The 21,597-nt window shown below is 40.0% G+C and overlaps 1 protein-coding gene and 1 non-coding gene across 4 annotated transcripts in view; both read left to right on the top strand.

Annotated features, from left to right (window-relative positions):
- Nucleotides 1-21,597, top strand: part of RECK (reversion inducing cysteine rich protein with kazal motifs) — a 65,292-nt gene that overhangs the window by 38,028 nt on the left and 5,667 nt on the right. The window contains exons 8-17 of one of the 3 annotated variants that reach the window (XM_008141914.3): nucleotides 1,037-1,234; nucleotides 2,256-2,523; nucleotides 6,739-6,918; nucleotides 7,214-7,426; nucleotides 9,462-9,598; nucleotides 11,487-11,627; nucleotides 13,072-13,263; nucleotides 14,172-14,294; nucleotides 17,075-17,246; nucleotides 21,113-21,305. In XM_008141914.3, the coding sequence (XP_008140136.2) occupies nucleotides 1,037-1,234; nucleotides 2,256-2,523; nucleotides 6,739-6,918; nucleotides 7,214-7,426; nucleotides 9,462-9,598; nucleotides 11,487-11,627; nucleotides 13,072-13,263; nucleotides 14,172-14,294; nucleotides 17,075-17,246; nucleotides 21,113-21,305 (1,817 nt within the window). The remainder of the gene's footprint in view (nucleotides 1-1,036; nucleotides 1,235-2,255; nucleotides 2,524-6,738; nucleotides 6,919-7,213; nucleotides 7,427-9,461; nucleotides 9,599-11,486; nucleotides 11,628-13,071; nucleotides 13,264-14,171; nucleotides 14,295-17,074; nucleotides 17,247-21,112; nucleotides 21,306-21,597) is intronic. The other 2 variants (XM_054727207.1, XM_054727208.1) reach the window with 2 other exon arrangements.
- LOC129151798 (U1 spliceosomal RNA) lies at nucleotides 15,417-15,580 on the top strand. Its single transcript, XR_008558432.1, has one exon. It is a non-coding gene; the product is annotated as a U1 spliceosomal RNA (small nuclear RNA).

Genomic DNA, 21,597 nt, shown 5'->3' on the forward strand with positions numbered 1-21,597 from the left:
TGTGGGTTTTACTTTTCAAAATTGAAAAGGTTATATCAGTTGTGAGGTGAAGACTTAATTTAGGCATATTCTTTTTTTCTCTCTGTTTTGAGGATTTTTATTTTATTTTTATTTTATTATTATTTTTTTAATTTCTTTATTGATTAAGGTGTTTTAGGCATATTCTTGCAGATGTTCAAACATTGTAGAACTTTGGGGCTTTTGTTTCAAAATATATAGTTATATAATAGTCAAACTTATGAAATGATCCTGATATCTCTTAGTTTTTTCAAAATATATTTTTTAATGATTTTAGAGAGGAAGGAAAAGGGAGAGATAGAAACATCAAAGATGCGAGAGAATCTTTGATTGGCTGCCTCCTGCACGCCCCCTACTGGGGATGGAGTCGGTAATCTGGGCATGTTCCCAGACAGAGAATTGGACTGTGACCTCCTGGTTCATAGGTCCACGCTCAGCCACTGAGCCACACCAGCTTGGCTATCTCTTAGTTTTTAATGGTCCTATTTTATAAATGTGAGACATTTGGAGGTTTGTTTTATTTTGGTTTTATTTCATTTTGTTTTGCTTTGCTTTGTTTATAAATAAATCTCCACAAATCTAATGTGGAAAGCCGTTCTAGTAGTTCTCAACATGGGCACTATTGGCATTTCGGGAAACATTGGCTGTGAGACTGTCCTGTATGTTGCAGAACATATACTAGTCCTGACCCTCATGCACTAAATGGCATCAGTGTTCCCTAAGTCACAAAAACCAGAAACATTAACATATGCATCACATTCTCCCAGGGGGATGGTATTACTCCTGCTGAAAAGCCATTGGACTATAAGTTGGCCAATAGTGACTTTCTTATACTGGTGAGCACCTGAATGTCCCAATGGCTATGCCTACAGTAGTGCTGATTTTAAGTACTTGTCTTCTATGGCATGATTTTATTTCCAAAATTCAAAAAGACACATGTTGTTTTGTCATTATTATGATGATTTATTGTTAGCAAATAGCTGATCCATTTCAATGTCCTGTCCTTTTTTCCTCGCAGTGGGCTCAGTGTGTTGCAGCTATGCAGGCCATCACACAAACTGCCGAGAATACTGTCAAGCCATTTTTCGAACAGACTCTTCTCCTGGCCCATCTCAGATCAAAGCAGTGGAAAATTATTGTGCCTCTATTAGTCCACAATTAATACACTGTGTGAACAATTATACCCAATCTTACCCAATGAGGAACCCAACAGATAGTAAGTAAAAGGGACATATTTCTCTCATTTCAATCTTTTGTAAAATAACTTGTAAAAAGGAAGTAAAATTTTGTAGATATCTGCAGTCTGGGGCATTTGTTTAGACTTTACAGATTGGACATTATTGTCACAGCTAAAATATGCCAGAAAGACAGAGCTGGCAAGGGTATGAAAAAACGGGCACTCTCTATTCTGAGGTAGGAGAATGTGTTAGTATAGATTTGTGGCGGGGGAGGGGGCTGGGTTACAACTATGAGAATTTCAAATAATTATACCTTTTAATCTAGCAATTCCACTTTTCAGACGTTGTCCTTCAACAACACTTACAGATTGGCAAAAATTTATCTACACATATAAAGGATATTTGCTACAACATTGGTGATAATAGAGAAAAATTAGAAAAACCTAAACATCCATCAATAGGGTATTGATTAAAAATAATTAACTAAATCATATAGCTATATAATAACAACTACCTATTTACATAGAAAGAATTTCAATATATAATAAACAAAAAAAGTTGCAGAACTAAATGTATATGATACATTTTTAGTATATACCTATTTGTTCCATATTATATGTATCTGTAATGTTTGGATTTTTACTAATAAACAATTATTACTTTTATAGTATAGAAACATCAATAAATGAGATGAGAGCCTGATATTTTTTTAAATGTCAGCTTGTACATCCTATAATCAATTTTCTTCAGGTTATCAAAGTTTAAAAAGCTGACTAATTAACCAACTGACAAAAAACTGATAGGATTTATAAGCCAGATGCCATTGTTTTTATTTATACTGGTGATTTCTAGTAACAGATACCTAGTCTATAGGTATACCTGGTAAATATCTTTATTTACTATACTGCAAAGTAATGGAGAGGGAATTTGGTGGGCCCTGTATACTGCAGATATTGATATATGACTCAGAGAAATAATGGTTTCTAGTATAGCACCATGTTCTGAGTAGTACATGACATAAAACCAGCTAATTTAGCTACTTATATCCTGAAAATGTAGGTTTATATTGCTGTGACAGAGCTGAAGACCATGCTTGCCAAAGTGCCTGCAAGAGAATTCTAATGTCTAAGAAAACGGAAATGGAGATTGTTGACGGCCTCATCGAGGGTTGTAAGACCCAGCCCTTGCCTCAGGATCCTCTTTGGCAGTGTTTTCTTGAAAGCTCACAGTCTGTTCACCCTGGGGTCACTCTGCACCCTCCTCCCTCTACAGGCCTTGATGGGGCTAAATTGCATTGTTGTTCTAAAGCAAACACTTCAACATGTAGGTCAGTATCTCATTTTCCTTTATTAAAACCAGTAGAAAATAGCACTTTAACTAATGATTTTAAGTCTAACAGATATCTATTATACTCTTGCATTGTGTAGACTTGAGTTTAAAAGATATAAAAATCTTTCATTCTTTTATCCAGCAAATATTTATTAAGTATCATATATATAGTAATCTCCCCTTATTTGCAGTTTTGCTTCCCATGGTTTCAAGTTACCCTGGATCAATCATGGTTGGAAAATATTAAATGGAAAATTCCAGAAATAAATAATTTATGTTTTAAATTGCATGCTGTTCTGAGTAGTGTGATGATATCTCACACCATCCACCTCATCCATTCTGCTTTGTCCTTCCCGGGATGTGAATCATGTCTTTGTTCAACATCTCCAGGCTGTATACGCTCCCTGCCCATTAGCCACTTAGTAACCTTCTAAGTGATCAGATCAGCTGTCAAGGTATTGCAGTGTTTATGTTCAAATAGCCTTTATTTTACTTAATGGCCCCAAAGCTTAAGCAAGAGTAGTGATGCTGGCAATTCAGATATGTCAAAGAGAAGTCAGAAAGTGCTTCCTTTAAGTGAAAAGGTGGAAGTTCTTGACTCAATAAGGAAGGAAAAAATCCTATTCTGAGGCTGCTAAGAACTATGGTAAAAATAAATCTTTGATCAGTGAAATTATGAAGAAGAAAAAATAAATTCATGCTAATTTGCTGAGAGAGAGAAAAACCACATTCATATAACTTTTATTATAGTATAATTATTTTATTATTAGTTTTTGTCAATCTCTTACTGTGCCTAATTTATAAATTAAACTTCATCAAAGGTATGTATGCACAGGCAAAAACATAGGATATTATAGGGTTTGGTATCCACTGAGGGTCTTGGAATGTATCCCCTGCAGATAAAGGGGGACTACTATATACACAACATTGTTTTTGTACATTGAGTGATGAAAGCACTGTGTTTGGGGTATAGAGGATTAGTATTGGCAAGGCAATAAATATTTTTAAGTAATGCAATATGGATTCCACACTTGAGGATATTAAGTAAGCTTATAAATTAGAATATATTTTAATATGTCTGTCATCTAAGGGATATTCTCTTTGTTAAATTATGACACTTTGGCCCTGACCGGTTTGGCTCAATGGATAGAGCGTCGGCCAGCGGACTCAAGGGTCCCGGGTTCGATTCCAGGTCAAGGGCATGTACCTTGGTTTCGGGCACATCCCCAGTGGGGGGTGTGCAGGAGGCAGCTGATTGATGTTTCTCTCTCATCGATGTTTCTAGCTCTCTATCCCTCTCCTTTCCTCTCTGTAAAAAATCAATAAAATATATATTTTTTAAAATTATGACACTTCGAACTTAACTAACTTTTTACATATATTAGTAAATAGCCTGGGTTGACACTTATACCCAAAGTTAGGTAGCAATGTATAGGTATTCATTGACAGTACAGATACAGGATGGAGGAAACAAAAGCTAGAGACAAGAATAAATGGAGATAACTAAGGTCATGGTGGAAAACAGGTGAAAAAGAAGTTTACTTTATTGGAGATGTTTTGGGTGAGAAGGGACCAAATATTACTAGAATATCCTGAAGTGAATCTGACATCACAGGAGTAAAACCATCTTTCCTGTGGTTTCTAAATTGGATGAGCCTTTTAGCAAAAAAAGTGTGCCTAGAATAGCTCATCAAACTTGACCAAAGAGATGAAAAATATCCAAAGAAAATTAATAGAAGGACTTAAAGAGTAGTGAAGTTGGTCCTGTAATTAAGGAGATTGGGTTGCTGGAAGGAGCTGATAAATGTATTTATGGGAGGGATGCTGAGTAATTCTTTGAATGTCCACAAAAGAGTTTATGCCCTAAAGTCACTGGAGATTGGAATGGTTGTGTTATCTCGAAGAAATTCAGTAAAAAACAGTTTGTCTTCTCTTACTTTGATATAAGGTTTTCTGTTAACTAATGCTTTAACTTCCATCTTATTTTGTCCTCATTAAACTTTGTAAGATGATTGATTGATATCTCAATTTGTATAATTCTTGTTTATATATAGAAAAATAACTCGATGTTGAACAACTCCCCCAAGGTCATACAGAATGTTAACAAAAGGGCTTAATGAGGAGTTAAGTTGTTCTGTACTAGAGAAAGGACTGATTTCCAGATCAAGGTACCCAATGTAACGTGATCTCACCTTCTTCATCCCCATGATGTGTAAGCTCCTCGAGAGCAGAGACCTTGTCTCTTTTATTCACTACTGAATACCCAGTGCCTTAAACAGAGTCTCACACTAATTAGGCACTCAATAAACATTAATAGAGTGAATGAACAAACATAAAATTAAAGATACACTCCTCATAGGAGTAATTATGAAAATCAAATAAAATGTTACAAGAGTGGAGAATTTTTACGTGTGAATTTGCATACTTTAGTAGTATTAAAGTTTTGTACTACATGTATTTACATTTTTATTATATTTATAAATTTTTAAAAATTAAATTAATGAATATAATGTGTAAAAGCACTTTAGAAATAGTAATGATATTATTTTAGCTATATTTAGTATTTAAGTTGCATTGTAATCATTGACTACTGAAAATAAGAATGTCATGTATTAACTACAATAGGAGATAGAAGTTTTGGAATTCATAAGCCTTTACATAGAGAATGTCTTCATATATCTTCAGAAATATAAGTGGTTTGGGGATAGTTTTTCAGGGAGAAACTGGTGAACCCTAAATCTGTAGTGCTTATTAAAAGATGTCTGAGGACCATGTAACAGTTTTGCCTTCTGTGATTGGAACATAAATATAGTGAAACTAGTGGCCCAGTGCACGAAATTTGTGCACAGAGGGGGGGGGTGTCCCTCAGCCCAGCCTGCACCCTCTCCAATCAGGGACCCCTTGGGGGATGTCCGACTGCCGGTTTAGGCCCAATCCCTGTGGACATCCCTCTTGCAATCTGGGACCACTGGCTCCTAACCACTCACCTGCTTGCCTGTCTGATCACCCCTCACTGCCTCTGCCTGGTTGCCCCTAACCCTTCTGCCTGCCTAATTATCCCTAACCTCTCTGCCTGCCTGCCTGATCGCCCCTAACTGCCTCTGCCTGCCTGCCTGATCGCCCCAAACTGCCTCTGCCTGCCTGCCTGATCACCCCTAACTGCCCTCCCCTGCCAGCTTGATGATCTCGCCCCCAACTGCACTCCCCTGCCGGCCTGATCTCGCCCCCAACTGCCTCTGCCAGCCTGATCTCGCCCCCAACTGCCCTCCCCTGCCGGCCAATTTGGTTCTAATTGGTTGGTTTCTATGTCAGTCAGCGTCAAAAGCTCCGCCTCCTAGGCAGCCATTGGCTCCTCAAAGTTCACCCAGATTTGGTTCTGATTGGTCGGTTTCTATGCCAGTCAGCGTCAAAAGCTCCACCTCCTAGGCAGCCATTGGCTCCTCACAATTCACCCAGATTTGGTTCTGATTGGTCAGTTTCTATGCCAGTCAGCATCTCTGGGCCTATCTCCAGGCCTGATCAGAGAGGCGGGGCTGATCAGCAGCCCCCACAGAGGCCTGGGGAGAAACAGAGGCGTGGCTGCTGGTGAAGCCCGGAGAAAAAGAGAGAGGCAACGGCTGATCAACAGCTGCCACAGAGGCTGTGGATCAGACCATGCCTCTCTCCAGGCCTGATCCGCAGCCCCCTCAGCAGTCAGTGCTGGGTCTCCATGTCTGCATGGGCAGCAGTCAGTGCTGGATCACCACAGCAACCCAGCACTGACTGCAGGACTGACTTCCGGTGTTCAGTTGAGCCTTCCGTCGGTCATTACGGACCCTGGGTTTTTATATATTAAGATATATCTTTGTGGAGACAAAATTGTGTGCTTTAACTTTACATAAAGGTAAAAGAGAAATCAGAAGTTTGGAGGGCAAGAATTTTGTCAAGAGCGAGGATGTACAAATACTATAATTAAACGTTAAATTTAGCACTGAGCTTTCTAGCAACCATAGCAAAAAGGAAAGAGATGGGTGATAAAAGAAGGCTAACTCTTTCATGAAAAAGATCACTTTTTCTGGCTCTAAATTCTAGGAGATAGATCTTAGTCTTTTGGTTTTTGTATTTTTTTCTCACATATTCTAAAATACAGTTCATAGAGTTTGAATTTTATGCAAATCAAATATTTATTCATTTGCTTTATCTATATGTTTCTGCATTTGTACTTTCGTTTCAGGGAACTGTGCACTAAACTTTATAGTATGAGCTGGGGCAATACACAGAGTTGGCAAGAGTTTGATCGCTTTTGTGAATATAATCCAGTGGAAGTGTCCATGTTGATCTGTTTAGCAGATGTTCGGGAACCTTGCCAGTTGGGCTGTAGAAACCTTACTTACTGTACTAATTTTAACAACAGGTAGGAGCAAATTACTGTACATGGAATGGAAGTATTTTTGTCCTTGGTTTTCTTGTTTTTAAATAAGTGAAAAGACCACTATATTCTGATTTTATTAAGTTAAAAGGAAGTAGTCTTTCTTTATGATTTCATCTTTGAATGCTTTATTCCATGTGGTAAATCCTCTCTGAGGAAGGAAGCACTGTAACAGAGTTTCTTCTAATCTAGGAGGATTTCCTGATTAGAATTTTACCCATCGCTTCTCTCTATAAAGTAATGGCCTCTTGATTCCATCTGGCCTTTTTTTCCTCTTCAGGCCAACAGAGCTTTTCAGGAGTTGTAATGCTCAGTCAGATCAAGGAGCCATGAATGACATGAAGCTGTGGGAAAAAGGAAGCATAAAGATGCCATTTATCAACATACCTGTTCTTGACATTAAAAAGTGCCAGCCAGAAATGTGGAAAGCAATAGCTTGTTCCCTGCAGATTAAACCTTGTCATAGTAAATCCCGGGGGAGTATTATTTGCAAGTAAGTTTCTTTCATCATAAAGACTCTCCAGCTTGGGTTCTGACCCTCCCTGATCTTCACCCATAGCCTATTGGAGTTTCCTCTCCCACTGCTTCCCTTTGCCCATCACCCCCACAGGTCACAGGCTATCCCACGTTTTCTTCCTCTGCTTGAAATTTCTTCCTGCATCTCCATTTGCCCACAGCCTGTCCTTCCTAACCCCTCTCAGATACCTATTTTCCACTTTTCTCCAGTTGATAGTAGTTAATCCTTACTACAGATTTCTGTAGATCTTTATTTTTACTTATCTTAAGGAACTTGACTCAACAAACATTTATTGAGTATCTTCAATGCACAATTCTATTTTTATTAAAATATATTTTATTGATTTTTTACAGAGAGGAAGAGCGAGGGATAGAGAGTTAGAAACATTGATGAGAGAGAAACATCGATCAGCTGCCTCTTGCACACCCCTTACTGGGGATGTGCCCGCAACCAAGGTACATGCCCTTGATCGGAATTGAACCTGGGACCCTTGAGTCCGCAGGCTGACGCTCTATCCACTGAGCCAAACCGGTTTCGGCCACAATTCTATTTTTATATTTCAATTGTTTACTTATATTCTATTCAACATGGCTCTCTTTGAGTTTATTCTTCTTGCCTGCTTTTTTCTTGTATCCTCTTTGGGGATTAGCATAATCCTGACACATGTTTGATAAATGAAGGAGTTAGTGCATATAGTCATTAGGGCCTGTTCCTAGTAAACACTTATGAGTGGTTTGCTTAGGACATCTAGGACAAAATAAAGATGAAAGCTGCTATGATGGGTGAAGCCAAAAGCATTAACTACATTGTATTCAATGTCAGCTGCTCTGCAAACACTTTTTTAAAAGTTTTTCCAAAACCAAATTAATATCCAGCCCCTAAATTGTGTGGCTGGTGCTGCTGAGCACTTAATGACTGATTGCCGATTACTTCAGTTTTAAACAGGGTTCAGATCTATCCTCTGACATGATTTGGGGATGACCTGTTTAGGGGAGAGATGAGGGTAACTATTGGATGACAAGCAAGTGTCAACAGGTGGGAAATTTATAGACTCTTAGCATAGAAAACTTATAGGAGTCAAATCCCTAATGAAGACTGAGAAAATTTTAAAGTAGTGGACATTCTAATTGTTATAGACCAAACATCTTAATGTTTATAACTAAAAGAATATTTTAAAAAAGAAGAAAGGGAGGGGAAAAGCAAGCATGCATAAGGTCCTAAGAGAATGGATGTATAATTTCGCAAAGAGCAAATCAACTAGCCTAAGTTAATTTCCTTTCAAAGAGTGAAAAGCCACACTGGTGGTAGTAACAGTAAGTATAATTACAAAATTTGAGCAAAGCCTTTGATCTCAGGTTCTTAAGAGAAAGTTAGGGATGCTTCCATAGTGTAATACATTGCTTACTATTCAACCTAAAGTCTGCTGTGATTCCTGTTCTCTTTTGCCATACTTACACCTAACCAAGTGTGAAACATTGTTAGTAAAACTCACTTTCTAAGAAAAATACCACAGGATCTCACTCATTTGTGGAATATAAAGAACATTATAAACTGATGAACAAAAATAGATACAGAGGCAAAGAAGCATCGAACAGACTGTCAGACTACAGCGGGAAGGCTGGGGAGGGTGGAGGGGGAGGTGAGAGATCAACCGAAGGACTTGTATGCATAACCAATGGATGCAAGACACTGGGGGGTGGGGAGGGTGAAGGCATGTGCGGGGGTGGGGGGTGGCGGTAGGGGAGGCCGGGGGAAGGTTAATGGGGGGGGAAAAGGAGACATATATACTACTATTTATAATACTTTAAACAATAAAATAACATTAAAAAAATAAAGTGCACTTTCTAGAAAGTTTCAGAAAAAGAATTGATATTGATTAGACCAGCAGTCGCCAGCCTTTCAGACCTCATAGACGACCAGTGGTCTGTGGACCACTGGTTGGCGACCGCTGGATTAGACAATATGAGGAGGTTCCTTGAACCCTAAATTTGTATGTATTTTCCTTTTTAAGATCAGACTGTGTGGAAATTCTCAAGAAATGTGGGGACCAGAACAAATTCCCTGAAGACCATACAGCTGAAAGTATTTGTGAGCTTCTATCACCTACAGATGACCTGGAGAGTTGTATACCTTTGGATACATACCTCAGTAAGATCTTTAAACTTCCAAACACGTCTCCCTTCTATCTCTGCCTTTAATGTTTGCTTTGGATGAACATGTGGTTTAACGCTACTTTCTCAATTGGTGACTCTTATCTTACTTGGTTGGCCTTTTTGGAAATAATTGTCATCTTAAAATATATAAACAGAAGCAATTATCATATCAGACTGAGGAGGTAGTGAGCTGTTGCAATCAGGAATTCTAAGCAGTTAGTCAGGGGCCAACATTCTCAGATAACCAGCTCCATATCATTGCTGTCTCCTTGCCATGATTTACTAGGAAGTGGAATTTCCCCGAGCCAGGCATTGGCCTGACTCACCCACCAAATAGGGAGTAAACGAATGATGGTTTGAGTTAGTACATGAAAATGAAACTTTTTTCTCTGCCAAATACTCCTGCTGAGAGCTAGAAGAAAATGTTAGTATCCCATCGAGGGATCCTGGATCTGAGCTCCCTGGCAGGAGGTGACTGTATGGTGGAAACCAGGGGTAACAAGTAGAATTCCTGCACACCAAGGAGTGTGTAGGCTGCCACCAGGGGGCGTTAGTGCCATGAACTGGCCAGAAAGAGTGAATTTAGCTCCTGCTTGGTTTTTCCTGTGTCAGATAGGATTAAGTTCCACTGCAAATAACAGAACAACAGATGGAAGTAAAAGAAAGCCCAGAAAGAAGTAGTCTAGGGCTGTTATGATGGTTCCATCATCAGGAATCCAGGTTCCTTTTTCTTGCTCCATCATCTTTAGTGCTTGGCTCCCACCATCAAAATTACTTCATGTACTTTATCATCACAACATGGCTACTGGAATTCTCGCCACCATATCCTAGTGTAAGGGAAAACCACCCCTAATTGTAAGGGAAACTGGGAAAGGTTACCTTTTTAGCTGTGGGCCCATTGCCATCCTAAGTAAAATTGGAGTTCTAGTGAAATATCTGCCATATTTTCTCAAGACCAAAAACTATTTCCCTTAGCTTTTGTGACCAGTATAACAAAAAATGAAAGCATTAGACTAGAATCATAGGCCTCTGTGACTTTGAGCAGATCACATCTTTGAGCCTCAGTTTCCCTATTTATAAAATGATTGGGCTGGATGAGAAACTCCAAGAGCCCTTCTACCTCTATTAGCCTTAAAGTCTGAGTCTGGCCTAAAATCAAGTAAGCAAAGCGAATGTATTCACAACATTCTCTCTTTCTTTCTCTCTCTCTCTTTCCTTATTGTCTGTTTCCTGACCAGACCAGAATATAAACTCTGTTCAGGTGTGTCAGTTTTATTCACTACTATATCTCTAGTACCTAGAACCTTGCCGGGCATCCTATATAATAAAAGGCTAACATGCAAATTGACTGAACAGTAGAATGACCAGTCACTATGACATGCACCAACCACCAGGGGGCAGACGCTCAATGCAGGAGCTGCCCCTGGTGGTCAGTGCGCTCCCACAGGGGGAGTGCCACTCAGCCAGAAGCCAGGCTCACGGTTGGGGAGCGCAGTGGTGGTGGCGGGAGCCTCTCCCACCTCCACAGCAGCACTAAGGATGTCCCCTGCGGGGATTGGGCCTAAGCTGTCAGTCGGACATCCCCGAGGGCTTCCGGGAGAAGGCACAGGCTGGGCTGAGAGACCACCCCCACCCCCCACCCTGAGTGTACAAATTGCACCTGGCCTCTAGTATTATATATACCCAAGTAAACGAATGAATGTATGTTTGTATTAAATTCACAAATGACCAGAAAATCTGGATGTTTTAATAGCTTACTAGAATGGGGCCTTGCTTTATGCTTATCAGCTATCCATTTATTTCAGACATAATTAATTCAGATAAATTATAGACTTCTGCTACTCTTTTGTTTATGTTAAACTGAACTGTGTTTTTGTTTTCAGGGCCAAGTACTTTAGGTAACATTGTAGAAGAGGTGACTCATCCCTGTAACCCCAATCCTTGCCCTGCTAATGAGCTCTGTGAGGTAAACCGGAAAGGGTGTCCATCTGGAGATCCCTGCCTTCCATACTCTTGTGTTCAGGGTAAGAGGTAGATGGGGGTGGGAGTGTAATGACTATGGGTGTATTGCTGGCATTTCTTTATAGGAATTATCTTAGAAGATCGCAAGGGACTTTATTTTCTAAATTATGTTTTTCTATAATGTTTGTGGGTTTCCTAGTAAACATGTTATTTATGTAAGCAGAAAAGGACAAAGACAAATGTAATTTTCAATAGTCATTTAGATTATAAATTAATATTGACCCAAAACCAGGCTCTCATAAAGATTACATAGTTCTTGACAACAGATGGAAAAAGAACTTTGGACCAGCTTTTTGTACTTTGTACTTCATGTTGTAATGTTTGAGAATATGTACTGCATGTTGTTTGTGGCTTTTCTTTTTTTAATATTTAGAGAAAAAGGCATTCTCAGTGGGATGTGTGATTACTCCATAAATTTTTATTTATTTATTTTTTTAATCCTCACCCGAGGATATTTTTCCATTGATTTTTTAGAGAGAGTGGAAGAGAGGGCAAGACAGAGAGAAATATCGATATGAGAGAAACACATTAATTGGTTGCCTTCTGCACCAGGGCCTGGGCCAGGGAGGAGCCTGCACCCGAGGTACGTGCCCTTGACCGGAATCAAACCCGGGACCTTTAGGTCCACGGGCCAATGTTCTATCCACTGAGCCAAACCGGCTAGGGCAACTCCATAAATTTAATGTTATATAGAAATGTATATGACTTTAAGGCTGAAAATTTTTTAGCCCATAGAATTTTGGTAGTCTTTAGCTCTTTGTCGGTTCCTTTAAAATATAGTTGGGGCAACATTGTGCTTTCTTTTATTTCCCAGTTGAAAATGTTTCTATATCATGTTAGACTTAACATTTTAAATGTGTGCAAAATAAAAAGGAACAAAAGATAAAATTAAATAAGCATGATGTCTCAAAGGATCATCTATAATATGTGTATAATACCATAATATACCAGCTATAGAGAGTCATAACAAATCTTGTTAAAATTTGAAATTAATGCTTTTTCCTTAAGCCCAAACAAATACAGTTATTTTAAGAATTTAAGGTATACTTAACATTCTATCACTAAAAGTTTTCTGACCAAGATTATTCTAAAAATGTTATCAGTTTTTATACTCTATTTAAAAAATATCTGTGATTTTAAAATATCTTTGATAAGTCTCCCAAAATAAAAAAACTGCATATCTTGTAGCAATTTTAAACAAAATATAGCTAACTTTGGGATATAGGTCCTTAATCACCACCATCTCACAGAACATGGAATTTTTGTTTGCAAGAATATCTTTCTGGCTAGTAATTGTGAATTAAAACAATTACTTACTTTGGTGAAAAAGTCTCTTAATCTTTAATAGACACACAGAACCTATAAAACTTATATGAAGTATATCTAATGCATAAAATAGTATCATAGAACAAGACCATCTCTCTCAGCTAATTTTTGTTTATACAGGTTGCAAATTGGGAGAAGCCTCTGATTTCATCGTCCGTCAAGGGACACTAATCCAAGTGCCATCATCTGCAGGTTCGGAAGTTGGTTGTTATAAAATTTGCTCATGTGGACATAGTGGACTCTTAGAAAACTGCATGGAGATGCATTGTATAGACCTTCAGAAGTCTTGTATTGTTGGAGGAAAAAGAAAAAGTGAGTCTTGGACTATATTTATTTGTTTTTTGTTTTTAATATGAGATTAGTTATCTTAACTTTGTAGGAAGAACATTGAATGGATTCTCACCAAAGTCTACAAATCAGATACTCCAGGGCAGTATTTTTCAAACTATACAAGGACACTAGGACTTCTGATGAATTCTCTTAGAAGCCTCCTCAAGAAAAGATTAAAAGCTAATAATAACTAACACTTATTGAACTCTCATCTGTATGCCATGCACTACGCTAAGTTTTATGTGTGAGATTTTATTTGAAAAAATCGTGCTCTTGGGCGATTTCTGCCCTAGAGCAATTCAGGTATTCATTTTTAGTCCATATTCTACTTAGCTAAAAAAAATGTCAAGTAGGTACTTTGTATCACAGAAAATATCTAAGGATAAACAAATTAATTCCTTTCATAAACTCTAACTGATTAATACCTATTCTATACAAAAGAGCATGCCAGTTCTTGTGGAGCTGGGACTGAGAGGAGGGATTGAGGTCATGCTTTCCATGATAAGAAAGGAGAGAATTTGAGCCACAAAAAGTAGCAAACCAAGCACTCTTCAAGAAGCTGGTTATTTCTGCCAGGGCTTTGGGAGAATCTGTGGTCCAAAGGTGGCATCAGGGCTGGTCCTGGAGAGATGAGTGAAGTTCCAGAAGGAGGAGAGCATTTGAGGCAAAAGAGCAGCCAGAAACATTCTCAGAGAATAGGGAGCTGTCTGGTGAGGCCAGCCCATTAGGGCTTTGGGGGATAGGGTGGGGGAGAAATACACAAATATAAATATACAGATTAACTCCCTAATTGTATATTCAGAAGTCAATTCAAGAACTTCTATTTTTAAACTTTAGATTTATGATTATTTATAAATGCATGATATGGAACAACATTGTATTCCTCTCAGGTCATGGAACATCCTTTAATGTCGACTGCAATGTTTGTTCTTGTTTTGCTGGCAATTTGGTGTGCTCCACCCGCCTGTGCCTCAGTGAACACAGTTCGGAAGATGACCGTCGCACCTTCACAGGTAACCGTGACCACTCAGAGCTGTCCTCAGCAGGCCAGCATCCCTTTGTACCCATGTTTCCTTCCGGCAGCTTCTCTGGTCTTGCCTTAATTGCAAAAGTACACAATGAAATGAGTGCATAATCTTTATATATGAGAGCAAGATACTTTCCCTCTCTGGATCTGTTTCCTCCTCTATGGATTGAAGGCATTGAACGAAATGGTTTCTTAGGGCCCTTCCAGCACTAATATTCTGGAATTTCATGCAAAAAGAACAGGGTCAGTGATTGGGATGGTTTTAGTTAAATGGAACTTTTCTACCTGCTAAAATACCCCATTTACCCCTGCAAGTATGGTCATGATCTAAAATGCCTGTGTATTTTCTATGTTTGTTTCTGTTCTCACTAGAGGCCCGGTGCACAAATTTGTGTACGGGTGGGGTCCAGCTGGCCTGCCCCGATGGGGGCCATTGGGGCCAGGCTGGCAGGGGGGGGGGGGTAGGGGACGCGGGAGGTTGGCCGGCTGGCCCTGCGCCTGATTGGGGTAGAGGGGCCGATTGGGGCTTGGCCAGCCAAGGTGGGGGGGCCAATTTGGGGCAGGGCCAGACGGGGGGGGGGGTGCCGAAGGAGATTGGGGGTGCCGATTGGGGCTCCGATCAGGATGGTTGGCCACTGTAGTCCATGTCATAGCAACTGGTTGTTTCAGTTGTTCTGGTCGTTTGGCTTTTATATATATAGATGCTTTCTCACCCCCTTTTTAAAAAAAATATATTTATATTGATTTCAGAGAGTAAGGGAGAGGGAGAAATAGAAACATCAATTAGGAGAGAGAATCATTGATCAGCTGCCTCCCACTGGGGATCGAGCCTGAAACCCGGTCATGTACCCTGACCAGGAATCAAACCATGACTTCCTGGTTCATAGGTTATTGCTCAACTACTGAGCAACACCAGCCAGGCTCACCACTTTATTCCATGACCTACCTTAGTTTGGCCCACTGGTTCATATAAGGTAGAGACCCCTATAAACTAAGCTATAAGTAGGAAAAGTAAAGACTTTCTCCCAACCTGGTGTATAAAATCTAGAATTTAGATGTTTGAAATCTGGCTTGGGGGATTTCTGGCAAGTTAAAGGGTAATACCACCATACTTTCCTGGCAGGGGAGATACCATGATCACGAAGGTGGTTTTCCCAGGGCGAGGCTTATCCATTGCACTCCGGATGTGCTGACCCCTGCGATTTCCCCAAATGTGGGAAACTCGACTGCATAATTTGTGGTAGTGGGGGGCTGCGTTCGCGCTCTCCCCTAAAAAAAATAAAAATTAAAAATAAATAAAAATAAATAAAATAATTAAAAAAATAAAAATAAAGGGTAATACCAAAAACAAGACAGAAGGCTGTAAACTCCTCACATGGGTTCTTTCCACTTGTTTCCTTAGGGGTTTCTCCAAGAAGGTAACCTGGAAAATTATTTTAATTTTGAGATAAGAATTTTTCTGAACAATCAAATAAGAATACTACTTTCTTGACTTTCCTATGTTTTCTGCTACTGGAATGCTCACACCAGCTACAGTAGGTGAAAATGTTGGTGAGATGAGATGCTCTTTTCTTGAGATGAAGCTGCAGTTGTCAACAGCAGCAGCACAGTCTATGGGCCTTTGCTCTTTCCCAGATCTGAAATACCGCTGGTTCTGGGTGAAGAGGAACCAGGTGGTTGTCCTTGTCTGGTTTCATACTGCTACAGCAGTTTGGTTTTTCTTTCCCAGCATGGGGTCGGGGAGAACAGGATAGGGTTTACCTACATTGTGTCTCCAGCACATTGGAAATAAGAAGTGAACAGGAGGCTGATGGGGAAGGATAGGCAAGATGAACTCCACCCCATCCTCTATCAACCCTAATAAGCACCAGCCCTCACTGCTAATTGTCGTTCTTTGTTCATTATTATCCTTTATCTGCTCTGCTCTGCTGAGGATGATAATTCTGCTTAGAAAAACCATGGAACTTCCATAGGAATGAAGAGTGAACTAAGGATTTAGCCGGAAGACTTTTATTTATTTATTTATTTATGTATGTATGTATGTATGTATGTATGTATGTATGTATTTGCTTATATCTAAATGATTTTGAAAGATGGACTTTACAATTAGCAGGACCCCTTTCCCTGCAGCCCCTCATGTCCTGGGATAAATTAAGTTAATGACTAATGACTATTTAGCTAGCAGACTCTCAGGAGGAGATTTTACTGGCCCCAAAATGTACATTTCTTGGTACCCAGATAGTGTTCCAGTCCAAACATGACTCAGAGAGAGAGACATTCATAAAAATTCTTAAGCCTCAAAACTACAATAATTTCCCAACTTACCTTGTTCTCCTCCTTCCGGAAGGAGATGGGAAGAACCTATATGACGAGTTATAACCTTTTCTACTTTGTCTTGTTTTTTGTACTTGTTGGTCCATATTCTGCTTACCTAAAATCTAAGGTGGGTACATTCCAGAAATCCCCCAACCCAGACTTTAAACTTCTAAATTCTAGATTTTATACTCCAGATTGGGAGGAACATTCTTTACTTTTTCAACCTATACCTTTGTTTATAGGGGTCTCTAACCCTGGCCCTCAGTTATCTGGCAATAAATAGTACAAAGGAAAGCCATTATTCAGCAAATGGCTTCTCGGAGCCTGCTGCCTTTCAGTCTATCTTCACAGGAGACCTCTGCAGGATTGTTAGTGGTTTGTCTTCCTGAGGAAAAGTCAGGGAAAGGGGAATAGACAAGTACACATCTTGAGACTGTTTCTTCTCTTCAGGACTGCCCTGTAACTGTGCAGACCAGTTTGTCCCCGTGTGTGGGCAGAATGGACGCACCTACCCCAGTGCGTGCATTGCTCGCTGTGTGGGCCTCCAAGACCAGCAGTTTGAGTTCGGGTCGTGCATCTCAAAGGACCCATGTAATCCTAACCCCTGCCCAAAAAACCAAAGGTAAGTCAAATGGCTCCTCATCCTCTTAACTGAAGACAAGCACTTACTAAGCATCTAGTATGTACAGACAGTGAAAATACAAAGATGAATTCAGAAGGTCTCTGCCCTGGTTGGAGTCATGAAAGCTGGTTGGTAACATGCTGTGTGACTGGGGGCCTGGGAGGGGAGCAGCTGGGGCAGCCTGGGGGAGGCCAAGAAAGCCTGTACGATGTGACATTCATCTGGAAAGATGAGTGGGACATTTCGGGCAAGGTTTACAGTGTTGGTGGTGAAGGCAGAGAAAGCAAAGGTCCTGACTGCTGGAAATGAGATAGCACAGTATATGCTGGGAGCTATATCAACAGTTTTGTAAAAACTGAAACAAAGTGTGAGGCAAGGAGGGGTAACATGAGACGAGAGAAATGAATGTATTCTAATTATTAGCTATTTATTTCCGATAATAATGGGAAATTTTCTTTTACTTACCTACCTCCATTTTAAGAACTGAATGTGAGAAATCAACTTCATTATTATTTGAAATTATTTGTTTAGGGGCCCCTTTCTCTGCAGTTTTCTCATGAGTTCAGGGTGTAGTTGACCTACCCTTCATGGATTTCTGTATGTGGTGGCCACAGGGCAAGTGTCCTGCTGACTCTGAGATTGCAGCCTTCTAGAACTGGGTCTCACTGGCCACCTCATGGACCTGGGCCGGGCACATCCCAGTGCCACAGTCCTTTCCTCACGAAGGACTTTGTGGGAAATAAGCAATTGCCTCTCTCCATCCTTAAAACTGTGCAGTATGGAGGGAGAGGAAGGTTTTCTGATGTGTTAAAAGAAATAGCAAAGAGAATTGGTGGCCCATCTGGCAAAGTTTATACCATGAAAACTAAGGCCATAAGGTTCCTATGGAATGAAGACAGGGTGCTAAAAAAAAAAAAAGATAAAGAAATAAGCCAAAAGGATAATATAGTTGTGTTGGGAGGTAGACTTGAGTGTTGTTTTCCTTTATTTGCTAATCTTTCTAATAGGTAGTCTTGGTTTTATAATTTAAAAAATGTATAAAATCTCAAAGTGGGATGTCCTTTCTGAGTATAATACAAAATCAACATAAAAGATTGAAAAATGCAGCTATATGAAAATGTTCTTCATGGTCACAGACAAATAACAAACAGGGAAGAATATCACAGAGAAAGGCTGATGTCCTTATAATATAAGAGTCCCTGCAAATCAATATGAAAAAGATCAACAGTCTAATATAAAAACGGGCAAAGAGTGATAACCTAATAGAAAAATGGACCAAGGACATAAACATAGAAAAAGAAATAACAATAGTTCTTAAACACTTGAAAAGGTGCCAGGTAGCTCAGTTGGTTAGTGTTGTCCAAAGTTTGAAATACACATGCTCTTTGAATCAGCATGTCCCGATACACCAAGGTTGCGGGTTTGGTCCCCGGTCAGGGCATACAAGAATCAACCAATGAATGCGTAAATAAGTGGAACAACAAATCTCTCTATCTCTCTCTTCCCTTCCTCTCTCTCTCAAATCAATAAAAAAGAAAAGATGCTTTTAATAGTTAGGGTGACTACCTCTAGCTACTGTATACAAACCCCTAAATATCACTACTTTAACATAACAGAAGTTCAAATACAGTCCATTTGGATGACTCAGAGACTTAAGATCCTTCCATCTAGTGACTGCCAGCTCTGACCTCCAGCCTCCTAGTCCTCCTCTGTATCTTCTGCATCAAGCCAGCAGATGAGAGAAGGGAGGTGATGGAAATTGCTCCTGAGAAGCTTTTATGGGCCAGGTTTAAAAGTGGCATTCATCTCTACTTCCAGCCACATTCCATTGTCTAGAACTTAGTCACTTGGCCACAACTGCCTGCCAGGGAGACTAGGAAACGTAATCTAGATGTATGCCCAGGAAGAAAATTAAATGAATTTGATGAATGTCTACTAATCTACCAAAATGCTTAACCGAACGGGGGGAGGGGATTGAGGACAAATATGTGATACCTTAATCAATAAAATAATTTAAAAAAAAACAAAAAAAAAAACAAAATGCTTAACCTTCCTCATATTAAGCGAAATGTAAATTAAATTAAAACTCCAAGGTGTACCATTTTCCATCTACCAGACTGACAAAGATAAAAAGTTTGATAACATAATATAGAGAAACAGGCGCTCCCATACAAGGGCGGGTTAGAAGGAAGATTGGTATGTCCTCTATGGAGGACAGTTTGGCCAAGTCTGCCAAAGTCTGCAATACGCATGCTCTTTGAATCAGCTTATCTAAATGCTTATACTTACATAACCTATCTCTAGAAGAATAAATAAGAAATTCAGTAATAGTGTTTGCTGCTGGTGAAGGGAACTCAGTGACTGGGACACAAAAATAGGAGAGAGACTTATTTTTCACTATATACCATTTCACACTTTTTCAGTTTCACCATGGGCTTGTATTATCTGTTCAAAAAATAATTGTTTAAAAAAATAAAAAGTATTCCTTCATAAAGTATGTACTGATGTACCAGGCATATTCCCCAGGTCACAACAGTTAGCAAGACAGTAACCCATGTTTAATTTACCCCCCAGTTCTCAACTTTTCCTATTGGTCCTCTTATTTCTATACTAGAGGCCCGATGCACGAATTTCTTACAAGGGACTTGGCCTTTGCAGCCCTGGCTTGCCTCGGCCCTTGCAGCCATGGCTTCATCCTGAAGGTTGTCCGGAAGGTCATTCGGCTATCCGGTCTAATTAGCATATTACGCTTTTATTATTATAGATACTCTATTGAAAAGTTTTTCTTTGTAAAATTACCAATTTGCTCCTGATAGTCTTGGTTCTCATTCCTTCCATGTTAATAAGTGATTAAGTTCTAAATATTCTTTTCCATTATTTCCCTTCAAATATCTTAAATTTCCATAACTGCACACAATCTAATTTTAGATGAGAAAAGACAACCATACATAGTAGTAGTGATGGTGATGGTGGTAGTTTCAGTGCAGGAGGCTCATCCCTAAAAAGGATAGAAGTAATTTCCTTTGAAATTAAATAATGCTGGCTACTATAATCTTTGTTTTACAGACTAATATTTGTATGTCCTGTTACTTCAAAGACCCAGTGAAAGCTAAACGTTTTATCTTCCTGTAGAAAGTTATAAATACTCTTTATAGAAATTAGGGAAGCAGAAAAGTCTAAAGAAGAAAAGAATCATCATCCCTAATCCTTCTTAGTTCAGGAGTTGAGAATGAAGCAAGGTCCAGATGTTTCTAGGAAAACCCAGCTTCATGAAGTGACGTTCTCTCAGTGACTCGCAACCAGCCAACATCAGGTCCTCAGCTCGTAAGCACAGAAACCTGAAATTTTCAGCACACATTTTGAAGCCTTCTCTAAGACAGACTGATATTAGCCAAGCTAAAAATTAAGTCCCTGAAAATGCTTCATTTATTATTGACTACAAGGCTGCTAGCATCAGCCCCACTTGATGGCCTCAGGTCAGGCCATTCCTACCTGTGCATTCTTTGCTCCTGCCCTCAGGATCACCTGCCCTTCCTCAGCACCACACCTTTGCATATGCTGCTTCCTCAGCCTTCAGGCCAGTGCAGCCTGCTTATCCTCCAGGTGCCAGCCAGGGACCAAGCCACCCGTGCTTTCTCCAGGCTCCCCATCAGGATGACTGATTCCCATTAGCGTTGGTGTGTGATTTTCTCCCTGATAGCTACTCTGTGAGTGCCTGCCTCTCCTGCTCTCCTTAAGCTCTTGGGGATAGGAAGTGTTTTCATTTTCTCTCGTGCTCTCTCCTTGACCTCCAATGCCTCGTCAGTACTCTGCCGCTCCCTCCCCATAGTCCTTCCTGACTCCTGGTGCACATTTGTGTTTTTCAGATGCATACCCAAACCACAAGTCTGCCTGACGACTTTTGACAAATTTGGGTGTAGCCAATTCGAGTGTTTGCCACGACAGCTCACCTGCGACCAGGTCCGAGATCCTGTTTGTGACACAAACCACATGGAGCACAGCAATCTCTGCACTTTGTACCAGCGAGGGAAGAGCCTCTTGTACAAAGGCCCGTGCCAGGTACAGGTGTACAGCTGACAAGCCCACGTACCAGAGCATTAAACTGGCTTAAGGTCTTTTACAGATGAATGAGCAGTAAGACCACTCGAGGGTCTTCTATGAACCCTGTCCCATCCAGAGAACTCGGCCCTCCACTAAAAGGAACCATCCCAAGACGGGCTTTTTCTCCCAACTCCGGAGGACTCCTTGCTAGTGTCCATCTAGTATACACGCAAGAAAAGAGAGTGGCTTCTTAGAGGAAAAGGATTTAAAGTTTCACACCCCCGGCACGAGTCAGCACCGTTTTCACTTT

Source organism: Eptesicus fuscus, chromosome 15 (genome assembly GCF_027574615.1).
Source record: "Eptesicus fuscus isolate TK198812 chromosome 15, DD_ASM_mEF_20220401, whole genome shotgun sequence".
Taxonomy (NCBI): domain Eukaryota; kingdom Metazoa; phylum Chordata; class Mammalia; order Chiroptera; family Vespertilionidae; genus Eptesicus; species Eptesicus fuscus.